Source organism: Melanotaenia boesemani, chromosome 20, assembly GCF_017639745.1.
Source record: "Melanotaenia boesemani isolate fMelBoe1 chromosome 20, fMelBoe1.pri, whole genome shotgun sequence".
Taxonomy (NCBI): domain Eukaryota; kingdom Metazoa; phylum Chordata; class Actinopteri; order Atheriniformes; family Melanotaeniidae; genus Melanotaenia; species Melanotaenia boesemani.
In genome coordinates, this window is record NC_055701.1 from 21,727,197 (window position 1) to 21,754,030 (window position 26,834).

The 26,834-nt window shown below is 38.2% G+C and overlaps 2 protein-coding genes across 5 annotated transcripts in view; both read left to right on the forward strand.

Annotated features, from left to right (window-relative positions):
• The window catches only part of pacs2 (phosphofurin acidic cluster sorting protein 2), a 74,481-nt gene that overhangs the window by 24,442 nt on the left and 23,205 nt on the right, over window positions 1-26,834 (forward strand). For all 4 annotated transcript variants that reach the window (XM_041971265.1, XM_041971264.1, XM_041971266.1 and 1 more), the window contains exons 2-4: window positions 23,199-23,286; window positions 23,628-23,717; window positions 25,770-25,895. In XM_041971265.1, coding sequence (XP_041827199.1) covers window positions 23,199-23,286; window positions 23,628-23,717; window positions 25,770-25,895 — 304 coding nt within the window. The remainder of the gene's footprint in view (window positions 1-23,198; window positions 23,287-23,627; window positions 23,718-25,769; window positions 25,896-26,834) is intronic.
• Window positions 8,899-10,093, forward strand: LOC121630788 (piggyBac transposable element-derived protein 3-like). The gene is made up of 2 exons (XM_041971273.1): window positions 8,899-9,970; window positions 10,019-10,093. Exons 1-2 carry the CDS (start codon window positions 8,979-8,981, stop codon window positions 10,044-10,046), a joined length of 1,020 nt encoding a protein of 339 aa, XP_041827207.1. The 5' UTR covers window positions 8,899-8,978; the 3' UTR covers window positions 10,047-10,093.

The following is a 26,834-nucleotide window of genomic DNA, read 5'->3' on the forward strand; positions in this document are numbered from 1 at the left end:
TTTATGTCCTGCAGTGCAAATTAAAAATTCAAATGCTTCACTATTCATTAATTCACAAAATTACAACTCCAGGCTGTTCACATCTGATACTACCACACACAAAAACAGAGCTGATGCTTTTAGCTTTTTCAGGATTTAGGTGTATGCACATGCCATGAATACGCCACATTTTTTTATACTTTCATTTCTCTATCTGCTCTGTCTCTCAAGGGCATGCATTCACTTATATACACCATCTTCCTTTTATGTTGTTTCCTCCCTAAGAGCCAATTAAAGAATACCAAGGTGATGTGAAGATAAAAACCTGAGGTGGGCTCTCTGTCTGTTTCCCTGACATATGACGGTTAATGTTGCTCCTCTATTTGGCTGTAGTTTCTTCTCAGCTTCCTACATGATAATGGCAAAGATGTGGTGACAGGTGTGAAGAGGCTAAAAGAGGGCACCACTCCGTTTAAAGCTTTATGATCTACTGACACAGATTCGTGGAACAAATATGAACAGGATTTATAGAGGGTGAGGGCACCAGTCAGGACGGAGTTTAGACTTTGCCTCGAGTTGTCTGTTTATTATTCATGAGCAACAGAGGTATGTATGAACCCCAGCAACTTCAAAGACAGGATGAGGCTATATGAGCACATTCATTTGTGCATTTGTGCATTTGGTTTGATTTGGCTCTTTGTTGTTGTCCCTGAATTCTCGTGAATTTTAGTTTTGACTTCAAAGGATTACAAAAACACAACACACAAGGGGAAGTTAGATGAAAAATGTGTATTGTCATACTATCTGCAAGTCCTGAGAAGTAAATGTGGATTTAACTACTAATAACCCATGGATGTTTACCATAACCCGGTTATTTTGACACTGAAGATACGTTGTAAAGCAAAAAAATCTACCAATAATGGGGATTACTCTATTCGGACCTGGGTTTTTTGGGTCAAAGGTTAGGTTTGCACAGGTAGTAATCATTATTGAGGATGGAACAAGTCTCAGAGAAACTGATGCAAGTCAATGTAATATCCTCTGAAGACATAGAAACAGGATTGTGTGTTAATATGTTTGTTTTTATACCATTAGGGGACCAGTAGCTGATGCGATGTAAATGTGGGAACCAAATGTTTAATCAATGTGAGTTTGAAGGGATTTTAAATTTAATGAAGGTATATTTTTCTGTAGTGAAGTTGTTTGAGGTCATTATGAGCTCTCCTGCAGTAGACGGTGGTCAGAGCGCTGTCCAATGGAGAAACAGCTTTCCTGACATGGAAGCTAAGAGCTATTCTGACTAGATCCCCTAGAAGAACACATTTTTCACCATCTGAAACAACTCAAACAAAAACAAACAACTAAAATAAATCGAAGTGGTTCCAGCCAGAGTTATATTGCAGATATTAATACCATGTCTTTGCATCAGGCTGATGTTGCTACTTTCTCAGCTGCAGAGCATTTAGGTAGCAGTACAGTCTGCTGAGCATTAAAAACAGCCTGGTTTGCAACACTGTGCGGCAGAATGCTCCATGTCTGGTTAGTGCAGCCTGTATAACTAAGGCAGAAGTGATGTGGTGCTGATTTACACTGCATAGCTAATGTCCTAACTCCTGTAAATATTCTTTTCTTTCAGGTTCAGTTTTATTAAGTCTGCTTCTCTGGCTGCCTTAAGCTTTAGCTCAGGAAACCACCTGATTCTCCAAACAGAGAGCAAGTAGAATACTGAAGACTTACACACAACACAAGTGATTTTGAGGTTTAAGAATTGGTTTTAGGTTTGTGGTCACGTTATTGTTTGGTTTGGGGTTTGATGTCTATTTGTGTTGGTTAAAATATGGGTAATGGGCCAGGAAATGAAAGATCCTTGCAAAGACATTGAGATAATGTTTGTTTGTTTGTTTGTGTGTGTGTGTGTGTGTAGATGCTTTATTTTAGCATACACTCATTCACAGACTCATGCTCTTCCTGCCAAAGCTGTCTTCTCTTGTCAGACAGGTTGAACTCAATTCTATTTTAGACTTAGTGTGTCTCGAGCTTCATAACCAACACACACACGAGCACGCTTCCATACGCTCAGACGCACACCAGGCTACCGACTCTGTCAGTTCACTACATCGTCTCCTCATCCAGCCGGTAAATCCCACAGCTGAATATTGCATGAGCAGCTGAGCACTGGAGAGCCCCTGGCACACGCCTGAATAATGTGAAAGAACCACGACAGATTGATTGTAACGTGTGTGTGTGTGTGTGTGAGAGTGTGTGCAATATGACTGCTTGGTCAGCCAAGCTCTGCTTGGAACTTATTCATCTGCTGCAGCTTCCACATGCACTATGTGTCTCTGACACTTTGTTGTTAAGATAATATTTAGCTTCATCAGGAGGGTCAGGCTTCTAGCTGGAATCACTTTCAAGATGTGCATGTTAGGCACAAATTATATTCTAACCTTTGTCCTTGACCAACACACAGACCACTGAGCTGATGCCTGGTACTTCACACTGGCTGCCTGCTGCTAATAAACAGTCAGGAACGGTCTAAAGGGCACATTTCCTAACAAGGCAGCCAATTTTAAGTGTGCTGACACAGGATCCTGGTGTTCCCAGGCTAATTCTTGTGATATCATGTTGGAGCACAGCGTGCCATTTCTGTTTAGTTAAAAAACAACCAAAATAAAATACTGTCTTTGTGGGAAACACAAGAAATCCCCTGTGTGTGGAAGAGATGCAAATTGTACACAGACAACAAGAAGCTGATGTTGTCTCATCTCAGTAAAATGAAAAGAGTTGCTCCTCCACATCTTTTTCCTGTTTTTTATGTGATTATCATTGTTCAGTTATTGTTCACTATGGATGCAGATTTGCATCTAAACATAGTCATTTATGTTGGAAGAAGCAGAAAAGCAATAATTTGGCTGCATCATGTAAAGTTTGTTTATTATTTACTGCGTGTTTAAATAAAAAAGAGCCTTCTATCTACAGTGTTTTCTCACTCACTTACTGGTTGAACTTACCCTAGTGATATAGCTCATTGCAGATGTGTCTAGCAGGCTGCAAAGTAGGAAATAAAGCTACCAAAAAAAAAAAAGAAAAACGATGGGAAGAAAAAGCATGACAATTTTCTTAATGCATAAGTTAATAGGTTATTCCAGATTGTGCCAAGTTATTACAGTAAGAGCAGATCGTCCCTTTATGATAATGTGTTTAATTAAATGTGTATTCTTGATGTCCTGGTAAGAATAGATTTTTGTGATAATGTAAATCCAGAGCTGAACTCCAAGTTACTTTATTAAAGTCATTAATGCTTATAATAAAACAGGCCCCTGGGTCCTAAAATTAAATGCAGCCTTAGTTGGATGACAACACATGACATATTAGGCTGTGTTAATATTTATTTAACCAGAACTAAGCCAAAATGCAAAAGCAGTGTGTGGAAAGATAGTAGTTTTTAGAACTACCATAACTTCAAATAATCATTTCCTGAATGATTTATCAGTCTTTCACATCATTAAAGAGGAATTTTGACCCTCTTAATAACGTTGCTTCAGTTTGTAGTATTCATCCATGCAGAGCTCTGTTATTGTCCCACCACAGCATTTCAAACAGGATGAGGGCTGGACTTTGAGTCATTGCAACACCTTCATTCTTTTCTTTTTCAGACTTTCTGTTGTAGATTTGCTGTTGTCAGTGTTACATGATCTAATGTCATCCAAGCTCTATCCGTCTGATGGTCTCACATTTTACTCTAGAAGGGACTAAATATAGGTACTAAAGATGGAAATTATTCATTGGCTATAATCTTGCTTATTTACTTTAGAATGTAAATTAATATACATAGTCCCTATTTTTTAATAAATAAATAAATAAAAAAAGAAGAATACTTTGGTAAACAGAGGAGTTCATGGTCAAACCAATGAGTGCAAGGCGAATAGGTCCACAAACCATCAAAAGCATTTCAGATGCATTTTTCTGTCGGAAACAGATGAGACATAACAGCGGTGGTTGCAGAAGGTGGGGATTTGATATTCAGGTCCTGCCTCCTACAAACACTAAACATGAGCATGTAAACACTGAAATTCACTTCCATGGACTGCTGTGGGTGAATGCCACTTGCTTATTTTTTTACAACAGTGTTTCTTAATCCTGGTCCTCAGGGTTCACTGCCCTGCATGTTTTAGACGTGTTCCTACTCCAACATACCTGATTCAGTTTAATGAACTTCCTCATCAAGTTCTTTGCAAGCCTGTTAACGAGCCATTCCTTCATTCAGGTGTGTTAAAGTAGGGTTACCTCTAAAACATGCAGGGCAGTGGATCCCGAGAATCAGGATTGAGAAACACAACAAGAACTGTTATCTGTTAAACTGAAGCTCCTACTGTGTGTTTTTTTTTTTTTTTTTGGCTTTATTTTTCAGCAACTATCACTGAAATGAACTGTTTCTGTCAACAGAAGCATTCTCTGTTTGGAGCTGTGTTTTTTAATTTATTTTATATAATTTATTTACTTTTTCTTTTCTAATCTTCTAAAACTGGGGTGTCAAACTCAAACACAAAGTGGGCCATTTGAGGGCCGGACTGGTTTAATGTTTATTCAAACTTATTAAAATGACCTTATTGCACATACTGAACCTGGAACTAACAGAGCTTATAAGTTATTGCCTATAAAACAAAGCATTAATCATTAAATAAATAAATAAAAGAAAATCTATTGCTTTTATTTATGTTTTTATATGCATTATTTTCAAGTGAAAACATCTTTCTACAGAAAAACAGTCAAAAATAAATTCCCCATTTGAAAAGTCAAATGCCCTGTAAATGCAAAAAAAATTAAACTGCATTAAATGTCAGTTTGCTCACTAGTCTCAGTCCCAAAAGCCTGGTTTTCGCTTACAGTATGGCTGGTGCCTTAAGGGTTAACTCTTCCATCTTTTTCAGCCTTTCTTTCCTGTGTTTCATTTCAAAGTGTTTCTTATGCTGCATTCTGTTAATACAGCCACACTCACTGCCTCCAGACAGAAGACACAAACACTGCACACCCTTTATGTACTCTTGTTTTCAAAGTCCACTTTTCTTTTAGCCATTTTTTGGGGGGGAGAGGAGTGGTTAAATTGCCACAGGTGAGTAGCTCCATCGAGCTGCTAAAGAAAAAACGCTCGCTGGCTGCTGATTGACTGGCGGTGCATTGTGGGACTTCGAGTATTAGGGTGATGCATACTTTCATATCAGCCGGACGGCTCTAATAGTGATTAGATATGATCATGCAGGCTAAAGATAATTCATTCACGGGTCGGATGTGGCCCGCCGGCATTGAGTTTGACGAGTGTTCTAAAAGATTAGAGAAAATCTTCATAGCAGGACTTCCTTTTTCCATTAAAAAATTTAATTAACTTTGATTTTGGAGCAGCCAAAGTCCCTGTTGGTGGAAACAGCCCAGTCTGACAAGAAAACCTTTGTACATTTTACCACCATGAAACTGTGCAATGTGTTCGTTTTTTATGGCTCCATCATGCAGAAACAGTTGAACGTCATCATATTCAAGTCGCTTCTCTGTACAGACAAAAGGAAACTAGAGCAGAAAACTTTCTGTTTTAAGAAATTTGGTGGACAAATGTAACTGTTTTAGGTTCTGCCATGAGATCAGTTTGTTAAAAATAATAAAACTAAGATAAAAGCAAAATATTAATATTATTAATATGAAATATTAATAAAATATTTTATTTTTATTTATTTATATTTTATTATTTTCTTGTAACTCATCAGTCACAGCACATTTCCTTGTAATCGGCCTACTTGTACTTCCAGTGGAAGGTATAGAAAGCTGAGTTTATGTCTAGACTTGAAAAGAAAACCTGTTGAAATCTGACTGTCAAATGTGGGTTTGCACCATTTGTAGCATCATATTGCTCTTTTTCTCTCTGATCATCGGTGTTCTCTTATACTCATCATGCGGCCTCATGTTCCTGCTTTGTTTTCACTTTTTATTGTCTCTGGTCTCTACATGTAATTTCATTCTCTTGCAACTTCACTTTCGCAAACTTGCAGCTTCTTGTACATTTGATGGACTTTTTGATGTATGACTGGTGGTTTAAAAAGGGCAGTGTGGGCGCTGACCCCCGCCCCCCTGCTTGCTCGCCTTCTCTCCAATCTTCCTGGTATGTCCCCTGTGTCTTTTCCACAAGAAGAAAACAAGAAAGGAGTGTCTAACCTGAACATATTCAGCGTGTAGCCTGGTTGCTTCATTGGGCATCAGAAAACAAAGAATAAAAACAAGAGCAGATTTTAGACTCTAGCATTCAGCAGCACTTCTAATGTTGGTCAAATGTTGGTTTATACATACAGATACTGTATTTCATCTGGTTCACAGTAATAGAAGCTGATCATCATTTGCATCTGTTTTTTTCTTCTCTTATCTCGGATTCTGCTTTTATAGCTGTGCAATTTGTACTACAGGACGAATATTAGAAATCTAATGAAGCACGAGTAGTAACCTGGTCATAGAGGAGGAATGTCACACCAAGCTGTGATTTGATTTCAACGCAGCCTGTGATGGAGTGCAGCTGTCACAACCACAAATCAGTGCCAGAAGAAGTGGCTGAAAGGAGTCCTTTCTGGAAGAGATGAAGATAAACTAGAAGCGTTATTCTACTCTAATGTCCGTGCAATAAATCTGAAGCTGCGACCATCAGCAGATTGGAGGCTGAAAAATGACAGGTTTTCACAGTATTTAGTAAAATATGATTTTTTTCTGTCTCGGTGGAGCTTTTAATTCACTTTCGTGATGCTTCTTTGGAGTAAAATCTTCTTAATGGACAAGAACCTCCTCCGTTTACTAGCTTTCGCACAAAACCACGAGTCTTAGCAGTCAGTTTCACTTTGAAACTTTAGTGAAAAGACCTGCTGTCACACTGAAACGCTGCACACCTGCCTAGTCTGCTCTCATTCTGTCGGATTATGTCTCTTCTGCCTCAGCTGTAATGCAGCAGGATTTCTGTTGTCACATTTAACCTGCTTGCACTCACTTTTCGCCCTCCTTTTCGCCCTGTTCTACATGCTTGCTTTGCTCTTTGCATTTGTTTGTTTTCTAGCTAATCTGACATCTGGCTAACATTGAAAATGATCTATTGGGCTAAAGCCAAACACATTTGCAGCTTTATTGACTCTCACCATAGAAACGGATGAACAAATCAACTTAAGCTTCACAGGCTTTCATGGTTCATAAATTCTTGGATTTCTTTCTAGATTTTTTTTTTTTGTGCACCCAATATCTTGTAAAGATTGCAGAGATTTAGTGTCTGCTCACAAACTCACGCTCACGGTCACTGTGACCTGTCTTGGCTGAGAGATCGGGCCTCGTTGTGTCCTGTTGTTTCAGGTTTCCTTCACATGTCTAAATCTTTCTTCCAACATTCCTGTAAAGCTCTTCCTCTTCATTTTCAGCATCCTCCCTCACTTGCTGTACTCCTTGTGATATCCCTGTAGATAATTTTAGTTTCATTTTCTCACACACTGGATGTGAATGGAATTTAACCCCTTCAGCCCCTGCGTCCATTTGAATGGACATGACATATTTGTTGCTCTAAACCAATAAAAACACAGTGAATGAGTCATGTCAGCATTGCTGATTGCTAATTGGATCCTGATTATCCAATCTAATCAATTCATGACTTTGAGCATGCTCAGAAAACGTGGGACACCTCAGACAAGACAAGCATGGCTGAGCGATTGGTGAGAGGGAAGAGTAAGTGCCCAGTTTCTATCAAAAGTATCAATTTATGGCCATGCTAGTCAAACTAATTTGTTCTTAGAATAATCTTAACTGTTACAAGTGATAGTATTTCAAGTTATTTTGATTGCAACTTTTATCACCAATTAGTAGTATTTTTTTAAAGTTTAACGTCCACTGCAATGGACATCAGGACTTTAGTGATATTAGCCATCACCCACATGTTTAGTGTCAGTATGCAAAGAAACAATATATATGTAGGCTTTTCAAAGCTAAATTTTACTATGACAGTGTATTTATTCATTTTTTTATAATGTTAAATCTATATATTTTTTGTATATAATGTTCTTGTAGAGTATAAAGTCGAAGACTTTTTGGAACGTCTCATAAATGGAGAGTTGTCTGAACTTGACTCCTTGAATTCAGGAAATGAGTCAGATGAGACTAGTGATATAGATGGTGAGTTCATAAATTATGCTTTTAATTCACAGTGTAAGGTTTTTATCAATTTCATGTCTTATATGTAAGATAAAAGTTGCATGGAATGTGTAAGATAAAGAAAAGAATAAGATAAGATAATTGATAATAGCAAAGAAATGCTAGAATAGAAAATAATACTAATAAGATAATGCATAAAATGAGTTAAAAATTTGATTGCTTTGTTGTTAGATTCAGAGAGGGACAGTGGAGAGGTGATTATGCCAGAAGAACTTGAGGTGGCAGCTGAGTGTGAGATAGAGGAGAGAGGCAGTTTGGTGGCAGAGGATCAGGAGGAGATGTCAGTTACTAAGAAGGAAGAAATCAAGTGGCGTCACAGGCCATTCACTCCAATTACTGATACTTTCTTTGAGAATCCCCCAATTAGTGAGAGGCATCCCATGAGACCTTATGAGTACTTCAAACAGTACATTACAGATGAGATGTTCAATGTGATGGCAGATAACACAAACATGTATGCCATGCAAAATGGTACACTAGGTTTCAAACCAACAAGTCCAGGAGAAATCAAAACTCTAGTTGGTCTCCACCTTGCCATGGGAGTAATGAAAATGCCAAGAGTCTCCATGTACTGGGAAGCTGGGATGGACATTGGTATTTTTCAAAACACCATGCCCCGTGACAGATTCTTCCAGCTCCGGTCACATTTGCATTTGGTTAACAATTTGGAGAAGCCAGCTGAGAACACTGATGTGTTTTTCAAGGTACGTCCTCTCTATGATGCCATACACCGGAGATGCTTAGAGCTTCCACTTGAAGAGAACCTTTGCATTGATGAACAAATGGTACCATTTCGTGGAAATCTGTCTGTCAAGCAATACATCAAAGGCAAGCCACATCCCTGGGGAGTGAAAATATACTTTCTGTGTGGGAAAAGTGGCATAGCCTATGATTTCCTGTTGCACCAAGGAGCTACAATGGAGATATCACAGCAGCAAAGAAAGCAGCTGGGACTTGGAGCTGGAGTGGTGTACCATCTCAGCCAGCGAATCACAGAGGCCAATCACAAGTTGTATTTTGACAACTATTTTACAACGTACAATATTCTGGAGCTGCTGACTAAGAGGAAAATTCATGCTGCTGGGACAGCAAGGGTCTCTCGTTTTGCCAGACCTCCTCTACAGTCTGACAAAGAGATGGCTAAAAAGCCACGAGGAAGCTATGATGAAGTTGTAAGCTGTGATAGAAAGGTGGGACTGGTCAAATGGTATGACAACAGACCAGTTGTCATGGCTTCCAACTTTGTTGGTGTTGGCAGACAGGATGAAGTCCGGCGGTGGGACAAAAAGAAGGCCCAGTTTGTGATGGTTTCCCGTCCAGAGGTTGTCAAGCTGTACAATGAAGCAATGGGTGGTGTTGACCTGCTTGATCAACTCGTCAGTTTGTACCGCACAGAAATCCGGTCAAAAAAGTGGACTCTGAGAATGATCACACATGCTTTTGACCTTGCTGTTGTCAACAGTTGGTTGGAGTACAGGCTGGACTCCAAGAGGGCCAATAACCCAACAAAAGACATCTTGGATCTCCTTCATTTCAAGATGAATGTGGCCCAATGTCTGGTGAGAGTTCAAAAAACAGTGGCATCAAAACGTGGAAGACCCAGTATGTCTCCGGACCCACAGAATGCCCCTCACAGACCACCTCACCGGCCAGTTCAGGATTCAAGGCCTCTACCTGAAGTTCAGTATGACATGGTTGACCACATGCCAAATTATGATGAAAAGAAAGAGGCCACCAGATGCAAGATGCCAGACTGTACCGGAAAAACACACGTCTTTTGTGACAAGTGCAACATCCACCTGTGCTTTGTGCCACACCGCAACTGCTTCAAGGCTGCTCACCGAAAATGAGTCCATGGAAACATCCAGAAGTGTGATGTCTTCTGCAGGGCACATTCCAAGTGTCCAAGTAATTGTTTGATCTGTTCATTGGCCTGCTTCTAAAAATATGTATGGTTATCTTTTGGAAATGATACTCTACTGGAGGCAGAACTGGTTCTCTATAATCATATATCTTTCAACTTCATGTTTAGATTGCTTCATAGCATCTTCCTCTCATCCAGCAAGTTTCTGATTTTCCTGGTGATTAGCTTATTGCTGTTCACAATCAATGCTGGAATACCTTTGTAAAGTTCATTTGCATGTTCAAAGTTGCAGACAATCTCGCAACTATCAATCAGTCAATCTTTTATTGTCTCTGTTATAAGTATGACAGTATTTTGTTCAGAGCTGATACTGCAAAGTAAAAGACATAAAATGCAAAAATGGTGCAATAAATGCAAAAATGGTGCAAGACCCTTCTTTAAATCCCTTTATGTAGTAGTCTGTATGCAGACATCCAGTAGTTTAGGTCATACCTGATTAATTACAAGGTAATAACATTTTACGCTCGTTTAGTCGTGGCGTCCATTGCAATGGACATTAAAAAATACTGGTATAAACATGAGTTGGCAAAAAAAACAAAAATCCACTTTGTTTCTATGTTAGAGAGAACCCAAAATCAGTTGGACAAAAATTTTTTTGCCCAGCAGAAAAAATGCAGGTCTGAAGGGGTTAAAATATGATGCAAAGAATATTAGGATCCAGGTCTCGTTCCTTTTAAGATAAGGAAAAAAAAAGAGAATAAATTCAAGTTTGTAGGGTTGCGAATTCCTTTAAAATCCAGACAATTGTTATTCAAAGTGTATTTTCTAACCCAGACCTCTCTCCCATCCTCCTTACTCACCTTTCTGCTCTGTCTTCAAACTGTAATCCTCAACAGAAGAGAAATGAGGACAAAGAAAGAAATGTTGTTCATCTTGTTTGTCCACTTTAGCGCCTGACTGTGGTGGAGAAGCTGGTGGCTGTGATGTTACAGATGGTGTTGTGTGGCATGTCTGGCATGTTTAGGGGTGGATACCCACCCAAGCACCCTGATGCATGTGTGGATGTGTGTTTAGTGGATTTAAGTAGCTGGTATGCAGTATTCCTGTGTAATGTGTGCATCTAAGGTTTCAGCCTGGGCCTAGCTGTCAGGCAGGACACCGTGTGCCATGCGACCATGGCCTCTTCCTCCCTCTCTGAAGCCTTAGCATGCAACAAGATCTGCTTTCAGTACTAATGCACACACTTCATGCACTGTATGATGCAGTGTGTATAATCCTAGTTACCGTAGTGACAGTAACACGCCAATCAGCTGCTTTCTGTACAGTCTTTGCAACAGGTGGTTCCTCATCAAGTCTCATTTTAAGTTTGATGAAGCACATTGGTTAAGAGTGTGAATACCTCAATGGAGTCATTGGCACACTGTAATTACAATCATGTCTTATTATAGAGTCTGAAAACCCAGCTTTTTTAATAAGCTTGTAATTTTCCAGCAGATTGGTGTTTAGAAGAAACGAAGATTGGTTTTGTTCCTGAAAGTTAAGGGTAGTTTCTTAAACATTAAACCCACTCATTCAAAGAAATGTGAAGCAGTTGACTTGGTGTTGAAGTGACACACAGACGGCTAAAATGCAGCCGCGTTCTGAACTAATTTCATTGTTTTTGTTGCTTCCATCTTTAGTTTTTTGACACATAAAGAACTCAAGTTGTTACGAGTTACTTCCATCATGAGAGCAGAGCATACAGTAACTGCTGTAGGAAGAATTATATGAACTATTTTGATGTTAACGATTTGATTAGATTACAGTTAATCTGGGCCTCACAGCAAGGTCGGTGGTTTGAGCCTCGGCTGAAGGGAGGTTCAGACAGTGGCCTTTCCATGTGGAGTTTGCATGTTATCTCTGTGTATGCATGGGTTCTCTTCAGGTACTCTGGCTTTCTCCCACCATCTAAAGACATGCATGTTAGGTTAACTGGTCACTCTAAATTCTCCCTTGGAGTGAATATGAGCTTGAGGGGTTGTTTGTCTCTCTGCAATTTGATACATCTCGATGTGTTTCATCCTCAAATTACTTGACAAGTTTTATTCACAGAGTTTTAGGGAGGCGTTAAACGGTGCATCCTCAGTTCTCAGCTGAATTGTGCTGACTGTGTTCCTTAGGGTTCCAGGAATTGTGTAAAAGTGAGTTAAAATTGTACTTCATATTGGGTTTAATACCAAAGTATTTCATTTTCAAGAGGCACGTTCTACATACCCCATGCATTATTATCTAATGAACATTGTCAAGTAAGTTAATTAAATTCAAGATGCGTGCAGACATCGAATTTTAATTTAATTTAATTTAATTTAATTTAATTTAATTTAATTTAATTTAATTTAATTTAATTTAATTTAATTTAATTTAATTTAATTTATAATGACTGTGTTCATACAAGCCAGTTAATAGAAAAGAATGCCTAGTTAAGGAAACCAATCAGCTACTATAATTATTACTTCACATCTTAGGCTGATTAGGCAATACATAAATGATCAAATTAATTAATAGATAAAAATAAATCTAAACTGGACATGGTTAGTTAAGTTTTTTGCCTCTAAGGACTTTTTGTTAACATTTTTGCCTGAATGAATTATAAATTACAAATAAATAATCATGTATTACATATTTTATATATGTATATGTATATGTATATATTATGTATATATTATATACACTGGCTATTTTATTAGATACAGCTTACTAGTACCAGGACCACCTTTTTGACTTCAGAACTGCCTTAATTCTTGGTTGAATGTTGGAAACATTCCTCAGAGGTTTTGCTCCATACTGACATGACAGCATCACACAGGTGCTGCAGATTTGTCAGCTGCATCCATGATGAGAGTTTGCCGTTCCACCAAATCCCAAAGGTTGATTGAGATCTGGAGTGAACTCATACTACAAACTGAACTCAGTGAACTCATCGTCATGTTAAAAAAGCCAGATTGAGATGATGTGAGCTTTGTGACATGATGCATTATTTTGTTGGAAGTAGCCATCAGACAATGCTACACTGTGGTCGTAAAGGGATGGACATGGTCAGCAACAATAGTCAAGTAGTTTGTGGTGGTTAAACCATGCCACGATGGTACTAATACTGCTACTACTACTACTACTACTACTAATAATAATAATAATAATAATAACAGTACATTGGATTTATACTGCCTTTTACATAACAAGATCTCTAAGGGTTACAGGTCGAAGAAAGAAAAAATAAATAAATAAAAATGAAAAACTTTAGTAAAATAATAACAAAAAAGATAACTAAAAAAAATAAAGTATGTCTAAGAGCGGGGGTCAAAGCTTTTCTTAAAAAAAAGTTTTAAGACCTTTTTTAAATTTAAAACATTTTTTTAAACAATCTGTGGATTGTGTGAATTGTAGCCTCAGTTTCCTGTTCTTAGCTGCCAGGAGGCACCCGGTGTGGTCTTCTGCTGCTGTAGCCCATCTGCATCAAGGCTGGACGTGTTGTGTGTTCAGAGATGCTGTTCTGCAGACCTTGGTTGGAACCAGTGCTTACCTGACTTCCTGTTGCCTTTCTATCAATCCAACCAGTCTTCCCATTCTCCTCTGAACTCTGACATCAACAAGACATTTTAGTCCAGACAACTGCTGCACACTATTTTCTCTTTTCCAGCCCATTCTCTGTAAACCCAGGAGATGGTTGTGTGTTAAAATTCCAGCAGATCAGTAGTTTCTGAAATACTCTCAAACCAACAACAGTTCAGTTCAGTCATTAACATCCCCTTTCTTCTTCATTCTGATGCTCAGCTTGTACTTCAGCAAGCCATACTGACCATGTTTACATGACTAAATGCACTGATTTGCTGCCATGTGATTGGTTGATTAGCTATTTGTATTAACAAGTAATTAAACAAGTGTAACTAATAAATTGGCCGGAGAGTGTGTATCAGAACGTGTCAGTTTTTCTCATTCTCATACTTTATAAGGTCGCTTTTATTTGGATTTAAATAAGGTTTGCATCTCCATCCTTGATGATGTTGCCTGTTGTCTCCTGACTCGTGACGTTTCTTGCAGTAGCCTAATTAGTGCATCCCATCTCATAGCTGGTGTAAGCTGAGACAGACTTCAGCCCTCTGTGACATTTAGAGGGTGAAGTGGGTGTAGTTAATTGTGTGGCATTTATGATGTGACAGATCTGAGCAGCAGATTGTCTCTGGATGTGAAACATGTCATTTAAACTGTGTATGGAGCTAAATATTTATCTGTTATAGTAAAAGCAGCAAAAATGTCTCCACAGAAAGTTTTGCTTTAGAAAATGTGATGATGCTGCTTTTTTTGTACAAACTTATTGCTCCCTAAGGCTTTTATCTGTCTCCACTGTGTGACATTTTTCATTTACTGGAAGGTGACGGATGTGTACCATGTCCAAGGGAGGAAAAGAACCAAAAAAACTTTCCTTTTTGTCTATCCAGCTTTTTCAGTCAAGGCTCATTCAACAAACTTCAGCAGAGGAGCTGTCGGAGTGTCTCTGGAGGCTCACGTTTTTTCTAAGTGAGTCATACAGCAAGAGATGTTTTAAATCTGACAGAGAGAGAAAGAGAGACAGAGGCCAGGATCATCGCAGTAACACAAACAGGCGTGGACATGAGGATTTGGATTTTTCAAGAACCCCAAGAGACGTGCGAATTAAGGTCGCTTCAGCTTGGTTACACCATGTTCACACACTGCGAGTAAGTAGAAGCTGCAGGAGACCTGGCACGCCAAGGACCGCGTGATGACGCGTATGAGTACACATGGTCATATTCAGATGATAGATTAGAGAATAATAAATATAGTGTGTGTTTAATCACAAACACATACATGGATGCAATGCTATATCCACATAATATCATATTTCATAGAAGTTTTCCATGATTGCTAATCAGGGCCGCTATGGAAGATGCTCTTCTCTGATTTGCTGGGACAGAATCGTTATAAGGACAGCTCAAATAATTAAATTTTACCGGATTACCGGAGTGCATCACAGCAGTGTTATTTTGTTGTTGCTATGGTAACCTTAATGCTAATATTGACAACATTTATTCCACACACATATATGTAGTTCTTAATCATAAGTCCTGAATTTTTTTCAATCCCAGATGATTCTCCTAAAAAGCCACAATCTTCATGTCTTGTTGACGTTAAAAACTAAGAATATAAAAAATAAATAAAAGAAATAAACCATCATCCTGCAAATAAAGAAGAGCTAAAACATCAGGGTACCTATTTGTCTGTTATCCATTTATTTTTAATCATGATCATGGCATTCAGTGAGTTGTAGAGTCAACAGGTGAGCTAACAGATTTATGGGCATAACGTTCAGCTCATGAGCTCACTGGTCCATGGACTGTTTCCATGGAAATGAGTGAAACATTCTGGGATGTAAAAAATTAACCGAGCTATCGAAGCTACAGAAGACATCATGGTCCTGCTGTGATGTTCAACAGAGTGAATGCAGGGGGTCGAACATGTCCTGTCTGTGGTTAATAACCACCGAAAGAGACTTCCTCAATCTAACACATTAACATCAGACTGTTAACATATAGACAAAGAATACCAGCTTTAAATACCTCATGGCAACAAAATGCTCTTTGGAAAAGAAGCTGTTATAGATTAAAGATTATTTGTGAAATCATTATAACCTAGAGATTTACTGAAGTCTGGTTAATACCTTGCATACACTACAGTGTAATGTTCATGCTCCATTAACACCTTTTTTGCACAGATTGCTTTCACCTTTCTACTTCCTCTCTCTCACAAAGGCTTAGTCTAAGGCAGGGATGTTCAGTATCTGTCCTCAAGGGTGGTGTCTTTCAAGTTGTATATGTTGTCCTGCTCGAACCCACCAGATTCAAATTCAGCAGCTTGTTGTCTAGTTCGGCCCAAGCTTGTTGAATCAGATGCGTGCAGCAGGAAACATCTAAAACCTGCAGAACAGTGGCCCTGAAGGACTGAAATTTGACATGCCAGGGCTAAGGAGAGGATAATACAGTTTAGTCTAAAAGATGGTTCGACTAAACAAAATATTGGTGATAAATACACACTACATGTTTTCGAATTGAATAGTTAGTTAAATTTGATAAATGGCTAATTACAATGCAAAAAAGGGGGGAGGGGTGTTATAAAAATGATGGATAATTAAGGACAATGGCTATAGTTTCTGGAAAGTGGAATAATAGTTGGCTACTGGATCCCAAAACAGAGTGAAAAATGCTGGTTAGTTGGTAGAAGTTACAGGGAATATCTCATATAGTCTTGAGCAGTTCTTAAAACCAAAGCCCAGAAGAAGCAGTGGGAAAGATGGTGCTGTAACATCCCACAGTCACAGTTTGTAGTGTTTTCTTTCACTCTACATCTAATATAAGCAGCTGTATCACTTTGCACATTGAAATGTGTCAGTTTTCAAACAAGCTGCTTTTGTGGTGGCAATTTGAGTATGATTGTTGTGACACTAATTAAAACAAAGGAGACAGATAAACTGATAAAAGACAGCAGAAAGTGGGTTAATATTGTACTGAAACTGTTGAGCTGGTCCCTTCCACCTTTATCTCTTCTGGTTGGAGTGCACTGTTGGAAATGTCAGAACAGAAGAGGCACATCAATAAATAAGACACACATTAAAATTTTCTCTCAGTGAACTTCAATCTAAAGAGGCAAGCACTCCGATGCACTCTGCTTCACGACAAACCGGACAATCCAAACAGTGTATGAGCATCAAACTAACGTCTTAAAGAAAATGAAAGTCCATCAGTCAAGTGCAGTGATGGGAGAGTGCGATTAGTTTATGAGCAGCTTCTGTCGATGTACTGCCAGGTTTGTGTTTCATTGGAGGTAATCAGATCTGACTTCTCCTCCTGGTTTGGCTCGACTCAGCCTGGAGGGAGCAGTTTCACTTCAAAGTAACCTGAAGATCACTGATGTGAAGGACTGAACAGAAATAAGCCATGCTTGTAGCCCCACGTGGCAGTGACAGAAATAGCCTTACATTTGTGGGTCTGCTACCACTAATGGTATGCTAATGGCTTTTTACAGTCTAATAAAGACTTATTGGTTTAGTCCGCAGAGACAAAACATTCACTTTGGCTTACAGCTGAGGGTAAAAGATTTGTTTGAACTTTCAAGAAACAATCCTGCTACAAAAAAAAAAAACGCTGTAGCAAAATCTCTCAATCTAAAATTAGAGCTGAAGAACAATTACAGCACTTTGACAAAAAGGTGGTACGGTACAATTTGGTGCATTCTGCGGTGAGAGTGGGAGATCTGGACGTCAGAGCAGCTGGGATTATTGTTTTCTGCTCTGACATGTTTCCCTCGTCTTTGCACAGCCCTGAAAGTGCTGCAGAACATTGGAAGGTTGGTTCAAATCCAATTTCTATTCAGCACATTCAGAAATTGGATTTTTCTAAGACTGAATGGTATAGAAACCTTGATGTCTCTTGTCTCATAAGATGAGATTGAAGCCTTTGTTATTTAGCACTGAGTTTCACTTTTTTTCTGTACATTTTCCTTGGGCTCAGGCAACACTGACTGCCCCTCCTTCCCAGTTACAATAAGAAGGTATGTGAAATTACACTTTTCAGCCCCCTCTGAGCTCAGATACGACATGTAATAAAAAAGAATATAAAATAATAAATCCTCCAGTTTATCCTCTGCTTTATGGTTTAAGCCTCAGAATTTAATCTGTACATATGTAGCATACAGTATAGCAGCTTATAGATAAAGGCATCAGATTACACAGAGTAGGCTTCTTTTTTTTTGCTTCTTTCTTACCAATAACACTTCATAAATGTGTTTTTTCTTTCCCTTTTAAGTAAATTTTCATTGTCTCTGTGGTTCTGATGTTTGATACTTTCAACCCAGTCGCACAAGAAGCTTATTTAATTTTCAGAATTTCACTTTCTGGTGACCCAAATATGGATCCACTCTTGATATCTGTTACACTATTACCTCAGTTCCTGCATCAGGATCTATTTTGTATTTTAAGTGCCTCTGCGTATGGCAGAATGAAGCTTGGGAATTTCGTTATTGATGCAGCTTATAGATTTGTGTGGCAGGGGTTACCGTGTCCAGCTGCTCGGCCCTGGCTGTTAACAGAGGAAGCAAATCTACAAAATAAAACTGGACTTTAGATGTCCAGACTGGTGCTGTGCTACTTTTTTATTTGTAGGTTGGATATAATACTTACTGTTTTGTGTTTTGATGTATATCTTACTGATAAATTCAAGAGACTTGATTCCTTGTTGGTTAACCAAAGAAGATCATTGCAGCTTATGCTCGTGATTTGGACCATGAGCAGAAAAAGCAAACAATGAGAAATGAGAAAATGAGAAAAAGCAAACAAACAAACAGCAAAAAAACTTCCAAGCGATGAATGATCTCAACAGCTGTTGTGGAAACTTTCATTTCCCCTAAAGGATCAGCGATGCTGGCCTGTCATCCACACCATTACACAACTAGTTTGTCCTTTCTCATCTCAACAGGCCTCGAATGAATATTTATAATATTTCATGAAAATGTTTATGTTCCTTTTGGGATGAATTGCTCTTGTTTTTAACGCCATCGTCAAGTCAAATTGTCTGTTTTTGTATATTTTATGAACTTGTGCATCAGCTGCAGTTGTCTTTCATATAGTGCTAATTTGCATTTAGTGTTTATGTGAAAATGCTAACATGGTAAACCAAGAACATGGTAAACACTAGACATGTTTAAATTCTAAACACAGTATAGGTTATAAAATGCCTGGCACTAGCATGGTCATCCTAGTTGCAGGACGAGCCGCAGTAAAGCTGGTGGTGTTGTACTGATACGATTTAGCTGCTGGATTCAGGTCCTCTGCATCCGTGACACCAAAACAAATTGCAGCCGGTTTGTTGTTCTTGGCGGATGAAGTGATTGTGAATCTGCTGTCACAACACTGCACCAGACCTGCAGGTCCTCCGTCCTCAGCCTTTGCCAGAGCATCTGTTCTGAACTGGCCGCTGGATCAGGATTTGGCAGGATCCCACCATGTGTTAAAGCAGACACTGTGGGGCAGTAAGGCAACTCAGGGGGAACATCTTTCTTTACTGCAGTGCCAGAACAGCAGCTGTGTGTGAGTGTGTATGTTGTCTACGTCAGTGAGCACTGGAATTAGCTGGTGGCAGTGGGGGGTGTCCTTATCTTCAGACCTGAGAGAAAGAGGCAGCCGCTGTGTGGGTCATTGTGTGCTGAAGAAGGAACAGAGACGTTGTCCAGGCTGCACAATCTGCTGTTACCTGTTCTCCTGAAAAACAAGCATTTTCTTTTTTTTTTTTTTTTGTGGATTTGTTATTATTGCTGTTATTTAAGTATTTCAGTGTCTTCTAACACTGAAGTTACCCTCTGAAAGGACAGCCATCAGATTGCGATGCACAATATGTTTCAGTACTTCATTGTGAAAAACAACTCAGTGAGAGTGCCCGTGAAATCTGCAGAGACATCTTTTATTCCTTTTTAAGCTCAACGTCACACTGAAGTGAATGAAAACACTGGCAACACAAGGCTGAACTGGAGACAGATACGAGGAGCAGCAGCTGGAATGTTACAGTGTTAAAGCACAGGGTTGTAATGTGATTACTTAACTTGAAAAATAAAGAAAAAAACATGCATAAAGGAACATTTTTGGCTTTTTCCATTCAAATCAACACGTTAACTTCTAATTTCTACTTCTGCCTTTTAATATTTAATCAGAAATGTCACTTTTTTATAATTTAGCTGGAAAGAAATTATCCATATTTAATGTAATTTCATCAGGATTTTACATTTACTGGAGAAGAAATCACCATATGAACATATGGTCAATGATTTTTTTTTTCTTCGTCCACATATTTTTAGAGATGAAAATTTAATTTGAACCTTGTTCAATGATGATTTTTGATTCCTCACTTTCATCAATCATCCACAGTCCATGACTGCTTCTCTTTAACTCTCTGTAACCTTGTTTTTTTCTGTTTGTTTGTTTAACCTTTATTGGGTAAATAACTATATTTGGTGACTTCATTGGACACAGAAAATGCATCCACATACTACTGCATGAAATCATAGAAGCACAAAGAGTTCTCCCCACCAGTCATCAAAGATCAGGCTATGTCCTAGACACTTCACTGAGATTGGCTTTCAACATAAAAATGAGAAAACAGTTTTGAAAAAACATCTACTTTTTCTGAAAAATATTGCGATTCGGTTTGTGATTTAATTATTTAAACTCCAGTTTAATGTTCACCCAGAATTATATTTCTAACAAAGAGAATTACCACAAGATGACATCTAAATATGAACTACTCCATATTCTAGCAAGGACGTAAAGCTGAGATATGAACAGGTTCACTTACCAACTGCAAGATGCAACCTGTGGCCAAAACACCGAAGCCTGGAGGTTGCATTTCCCCTACGAAAGGGTATATTTAGTCCTTATTGTAAATATAAACAGTCTGTTATTTATCTTGTTTACACCACGGCACATAATTTCTTTCTACGTGATTTCTGCATTGCACACACTGTGCAGACACGTGCACGCAAACACAAGTGAGCACACTCCAACCAGCTTACAGAGAAGGCAGGTCGGAAAACATGTTGCTTCAGGCCCCTGAAAAGTGGACAAAGCTGCATTTTCACAGGCAGGTTCCAGTTTGCATGTGGCCGACACATGACGGTAAAAGGCAGTGATGGCAGTCAAATAGCAGAATAAGCTGTTTGACATTGGCAGGGAAGTTTTTGTCTTGGGCACAACCCACACACTGAACTCTGCTGCTCATCCCACAAATGCATTTATCTTACAAATAAACAGTGTGAGATTTATAGCCAAGAAGCTTTGTTGCAACAGGAAATCACCTCCCCGAACACATTTCTGCACTTTTTGTGCTAAGTTATTTGCAGTAATATTGTAGTAACATATTTATTCTCATGTTGGTGTTTGTTTACAATTTAGAAGGCAATTCCATTATTTTTCTTCTTGACTAAGTGATCATCAAAGTGATGATTCCATGATTTTTTTTTATTGGGGCTGTTTCACTAGCCCAGCAGATGAGTCCCAACCAGTGAATGAGCTATTGGCTAATTACACATAATCATATGTTCCTTTAGAAAACTTAATTTATTTAATTCTGTTTTAATGTAAAAGTATAAACACCCCGCATTCAAAAAGCCATATGTGACTTGTGGAACAAAGCTGGCTTGGGTGGCAGATTACATTTGCCTATCTTTGCCTACGCAAATCAACATCTAGCCACCTAGCATAGCTGAAATGATTGTAACCGTGGGCTTGGGACCAATGGAAACAGGGTAGAATACAAAACAGGAGTACAAGAATGCTGCATATTGTTTATGTGTAAGCAGGCTGAAGACAATACAAGCCTTCTTTGGCTTGTGTCCATTGTGCCTGGGATTTCTTGGGGTTGTGTAAGCTGAAGGGGAGAAAGGTCTTCATTCAGGCTGCTGGGGTTCCTTCAAACCTACCATTGTCATCACTGCTCCACTCTGTGTTCCAGTGTTTTCCTTTCTCCAGAGACTGATTGATACCCCTCTGCTGCAGAGGCACAGCATTATAATTATGTCACTCAGCAAACCGTGTGGTTTAGAAAGACCTTGACTCATAATGCCGCTGTTTTCTTTTGTTTGCCGCCTCACCTATCCATTTCCTGTTCTCAAAATAGGAGAACTGCAGAGGAGTTAGATTACATGCATGGTCAAACTCTCAGCCTTTAATGACAGTGGATATAGTTATTGGTGTATCAGGCTTTTTCTCAGCACATCTCTCTCTAACTCTCTCTCCGATCTCTTGTGGCAGTTTCAACTCACATCTTTTACTCTATACGACAATAAACCTTGTTGAATGGCCACTTTTGCTGCTGAATGACATTCGATGCCAAGCTTTTGTGCCCTGGAATAATTAAGTGATGATGTCATTTGAAACACCAGCGCCATTAAAAGTTTAATTTTGCTCTGATAGCCGAAGCAAATGACAAATAGTTGGCCTCCAGATTGAGCTTTTTCTGAGCTGCTCTTTTGAATGATTTAGTCAAAGGAACTAAAGAGCGCATTAAAAGCAAAGCACTTTTAAAAGAAAGTTTTTTTTTTTTTATTCCTTTGAGGAATTGTCTCAAAAAATCGTGACAGGCTTGTTAAAACGCCCCCTCTGTGCATGCACACACACATGCTGCCCTAACAATGCCACCCCTCAGCTGCCCTGCAGCCACCATCTTGCTTGTGTGTCTGCTCTGCTAGTTGAGACCAGCCAGTGAAGAATAGATAGCCAATAGAAGATTAAATTGCCTGCTGAAACACTCTGGATTCACACTCTGGATGTGTAGAAATGTAAAAATATTATGGGGTGTTTGGCCACTTCTTCCTCTGCCTATTATGTGACCAGTTTTTGGGATTTCACTCAAGAGAATTTTTTTTTTTTTAAAGAACAGAAGTTTTAGATGAAAAAAGTCTAAATTATCTGAAGTTACTCTGCTGGACAGATGTTTTATGGATTGAAAGACAGCATAATTAGCTTATTTATCATGCTCTATAGCTTTTTATAGATTGTTCAAAGTTCAGTGAAAAAAATATGACATTGTGTCATAAAGTCTTTATTTCCAGCCCATTCAAGCAAATACTAAATAAAGATGAGGGAATGTTATTAAAGGTTTAACTCCACAGTCCAGTTAACATTGCCTACTGCCACTCCCCTTATTTTTATACAGTTGTTTTGTGATGTTTAATCTGTTAACCGACAAGTAAATTTGGCTTGACACACACTTTAATGTCACCTGGAGCAGTTGCTGGTCAGTTTTCACCAAAAAGTGCACTGAAAGCTGGCCAGCGTGTGAGCATCTGAGTAACTATTGCTGTAGTGTAATGCTTTTATCTAAAGTCTAACACTATTATATCTATTCTACAAATATTATAGCAAGACAGATGTATTTCCTGGTGTTCTCTTTATGTTTTGCCTCCTTGTAAACCGTCCATCTTTCTATAACTGTTTAATATACGCTGCCTTGTCATGAAAGACTGACCTGTTTGTCCATGTTAAAAGTCAGTAGTGGTGCTAGTTTAAACATTTTTCTCTCTGTTTCTCTCTGTCTTTTTCCAGATTGTGCAGTCTGACTCTGAAGAAGCTGGTTGTGATGAGGGAACTCGATAAGGAGCTGATTTCTGTGGTCATTGCAGTTAAAATCCAGGTAATTTTTAAAATATCATTAAAATGGAGAGGGATTAAACAAACCTGCTCATTTTATAAAGACATCTTCACTGATATAAGTCCCTGGTTGAGATGTAGAACAAAATGTCAAGCTTAATACAGAAAACAGGGAAAAAACATGTTAATATGTACTTACAACTGTTTTTCTTGTTAAAGATTAGTAAATTGATGTTTTTAAGATCCAAAAGCTACGGTTTAATGTTTAAAATTGTATGTTTAACTGTGCTGAATTATTCACACCTCACACCTTTGCTGCAGGCTACCTAAATGAGACTTGTGTACAAGAAATCAAACACCAGACTTTTGTTCTTATGCCCACAGGGCTCCAAACGTATTTTAAGGTCCCATGAGATTGTGCTGCCACCCAGTGGGTCAGTGGAGACCGATCTGGCTCTCACCTTCTCACTGCAGGTAAAGGAAAAAAGTTTTATAGTAAAGTATTGCCAAATAAACCCTCTGTTCATAAGTCTTAGCTTTATATTTAGGTTTATAAAAAATGGTTAGATATATGTGGGATGAGTTGTATAATGTGTTACTGGAGATACTGTTCATACTTGCATGAAGTTTATGCGTGAAATGAAAGTGGGGGTGTTCCAGTTTGCTAGTAATTTCCTTTGGAATTGACTCTGGAAGCTTTTCATATATGTTAAGCATGACTCCAGCCTATGGGGAGCAGAAAGGCTCAGTTCAAGGTGGACTTTGAAATGCGTTGTAAAGAACTGAACAACTGTTCTTCACTTCACATGTAGCTGAATATCAAAATTACCCATCATTCACTGCAGCTCCCCTGAGTCCAAACTTAGAGAAAGGAAATGGAGAAAGAAATCTCTAAACATTTGTCACAGTAACAATATTATTTTTATTATATGTATTTTTATTTATTTATTATGTGATTTTAAAAAGTTATCTGAAATCTATCATGTTCAAAACTCTAAAAAAAGAAAAACAAAACAAAGTGATGTTGGTTACATTAAAAACTACGCTATTAGCAAGCTAAGCTACCATTGGTATGTTTAGCTTAGCTGTGGATCTGTTTAGTTTAGCTTCTGCTGCTCTATATTTTTGCTAATAAAAATATATTCAGTAAAACCACGTAAAGAAGCTAAAGCCAGCAGCATGCTAGTCTGGTGACATCAGAGGAGAGAATATTTTATTGCACTCACACAGATTACTTGTGTCTAAAAGTGAGGTATCATGTGGCCTCGTGTTGCTATGTTGGATTGCTAACATGCATTATTAAGTTGTACCCAAATGTTATAAATGCCTTATAATTTATTTTAGGTATATTAGGGATAGTTATCTTTTTTTTAAAAGTTTTCCATGGAGACACAATCTTTTTGTAAAATGTGTCTAGGCCAGGATGTAGTAAGGCGAGGGCCACTCTTGCCAACTCTTCAGTATGAAAGGTAGCTATTGGCTGTCCTAAAAGTAGCTAGAAGTCGCTAATTAGCATAATCAACCTAGTACATATAGTTGTAATGGATGCTGCCATAAAGAGGGATGTAGTGGGAAAGGCAACAATTGATAAAAAAGACAACCTAAAAATGACTAGAACAGCTAAATAAATAAATAAATAAAAATTTTATGTCGATATTTTCTTTATTTTTAGTTCAGTTTTTTAAGTGTATTTTGTTTTTTTTTTAATTAGGAGTCTGGAACATGTCACGACACTTAACTTTTTAAATATTTTTGTCTACACTCTTTATTAATAGACATTACTCTGACGGTAAGCCAGCGCAGGATCATCCAGCAGTCGCTGTCACTAGTCTACTGTTTATAAAAAGAGTTGCTACAGGGGTCTGAAAACTCACTAAATATAGCGACAAAGTCACTAATTTGGCAACACTGGCGAGGGCACTGATGAAATTATTTTCTATGGATGTCACTAAATGGTCTCTGTAGTTTCCTTTGTACTTTTTCTCAGCTTCTTTTGAGTCTTTTGAAAATGTAAGATGGCTCACAAATGTAAGTTATAATCTGCTCGTTTTTGATTTTCTAATTTTATTTGACACAGTTACAGAAGTTTTGTGACCATTGCGACTTACAAAACAGGATTTAACATGACAAAAGCATGGTTCACTGTACATTGAAAAGGTGATTTTATGTTGTCTTTAAGTTTCTCTTGTGGGCTCCGTTTAAAAAGAACAGAGAACAAGAGTTAAAAGGAGTTAGTTAGAAAAAGCTGAAAGAGGGTATGTTTTTAAAAAAAATATTTTAAGCATGTTCCTAACTAACAGTTTATATATTTCCTACTAACTACCTTTTAGCAAGATACTTGCTAAAACTGACTCAATGTTGACCACAAACAATGTTTCCCATTGCAGCAGGATGGGTTACTGGTAATGTGTAGGTTTGAAACCTATTGAGCTCTGTGGTAGAAAGAAAGTGTTTCAATGTTGTATTTGGCTTTTGACATATCAGACCAATTAATTAAAATTTTTTTTCTGTTTCCTACCTTCTTAGTACCCGCACTTCTTAAAACGAGAAGGAAACAAGCTGCAGATCATGCTCCAAAGGCGGAAAAGATACAAGAATCGAACTATCTTAGGCTACAAGACCCTTGCAGTGGGATCTATTGATATGGCAGAGGTATGGTGAGACCACGCTTCAGCCAACATTCATAATGTTTACCACAGATTTAGATATTTGTAAACCACCACAGGCTGTGTTTGTGTGTTTGCAGCATATAAATGATAAAAATGTAGCTTACTTGTGCTGCACTTTGTGTATTTTGAAGTCTCTTAACAGGCAGGAAGAGAAAGTTGCTTCACCTCTAACAGGCTGTTAGTGTTAGAAATGGTGTGAACATTTAATGAGAGGGTGGTGGAAGCTGGAGCTGTAGTTTGACATATACTGCTAGACTTTGCCTGTTGCTGCCTACTCTTCAATAACTCCTGACCTTTTAAAATTACTCTTTGCAAGGAAATGACTGAAGAAATGGTTTATATTTTAAATACTCTGATTTTCCTGAACACATTTTTAGAATGTCATCCGGTGCATAGATATCCTTATCTCCAGTTTACTTGCTTATTATCCTAAACTAAGATCCTTATTTTACAAAATCAAATCCTAAGATTGCACTTATTTTTCTAAGAAATCATGCACATATTTATTATCACAATTCTTGCTGAGACATTTTAATGTGACTTGAAGCTGCTAAACCTAGTTTGAATGTTTGCACAGGAATATATCAAGCATTAAATAGAGGTTGGAAAATCAAGTGTAAAAAATTGTGCATCTGCAGCATCTTTGTAGAAACACTGAACTTATCGCAGCCTGCGGACAGATTGCTTCTTCTCACTGAAGAAAATCTAGAATACACAAATAAAGGGCTTAATTATTGTGCACATGATGCTGATACACAAAGGAGATCCCATATGGCTGACAAAGCTCAGTGGAGCTTATTAAGGACATCTCAGCAGCTGAGAGAAGAAAAGAAAATCATTTTGGAACCTGAGAGGGAGGAACAAAGAAGGAAAGTAAAGGAGTTGTCCTTTACCACAAGAAAGAAATGCATCTTGAATTTTC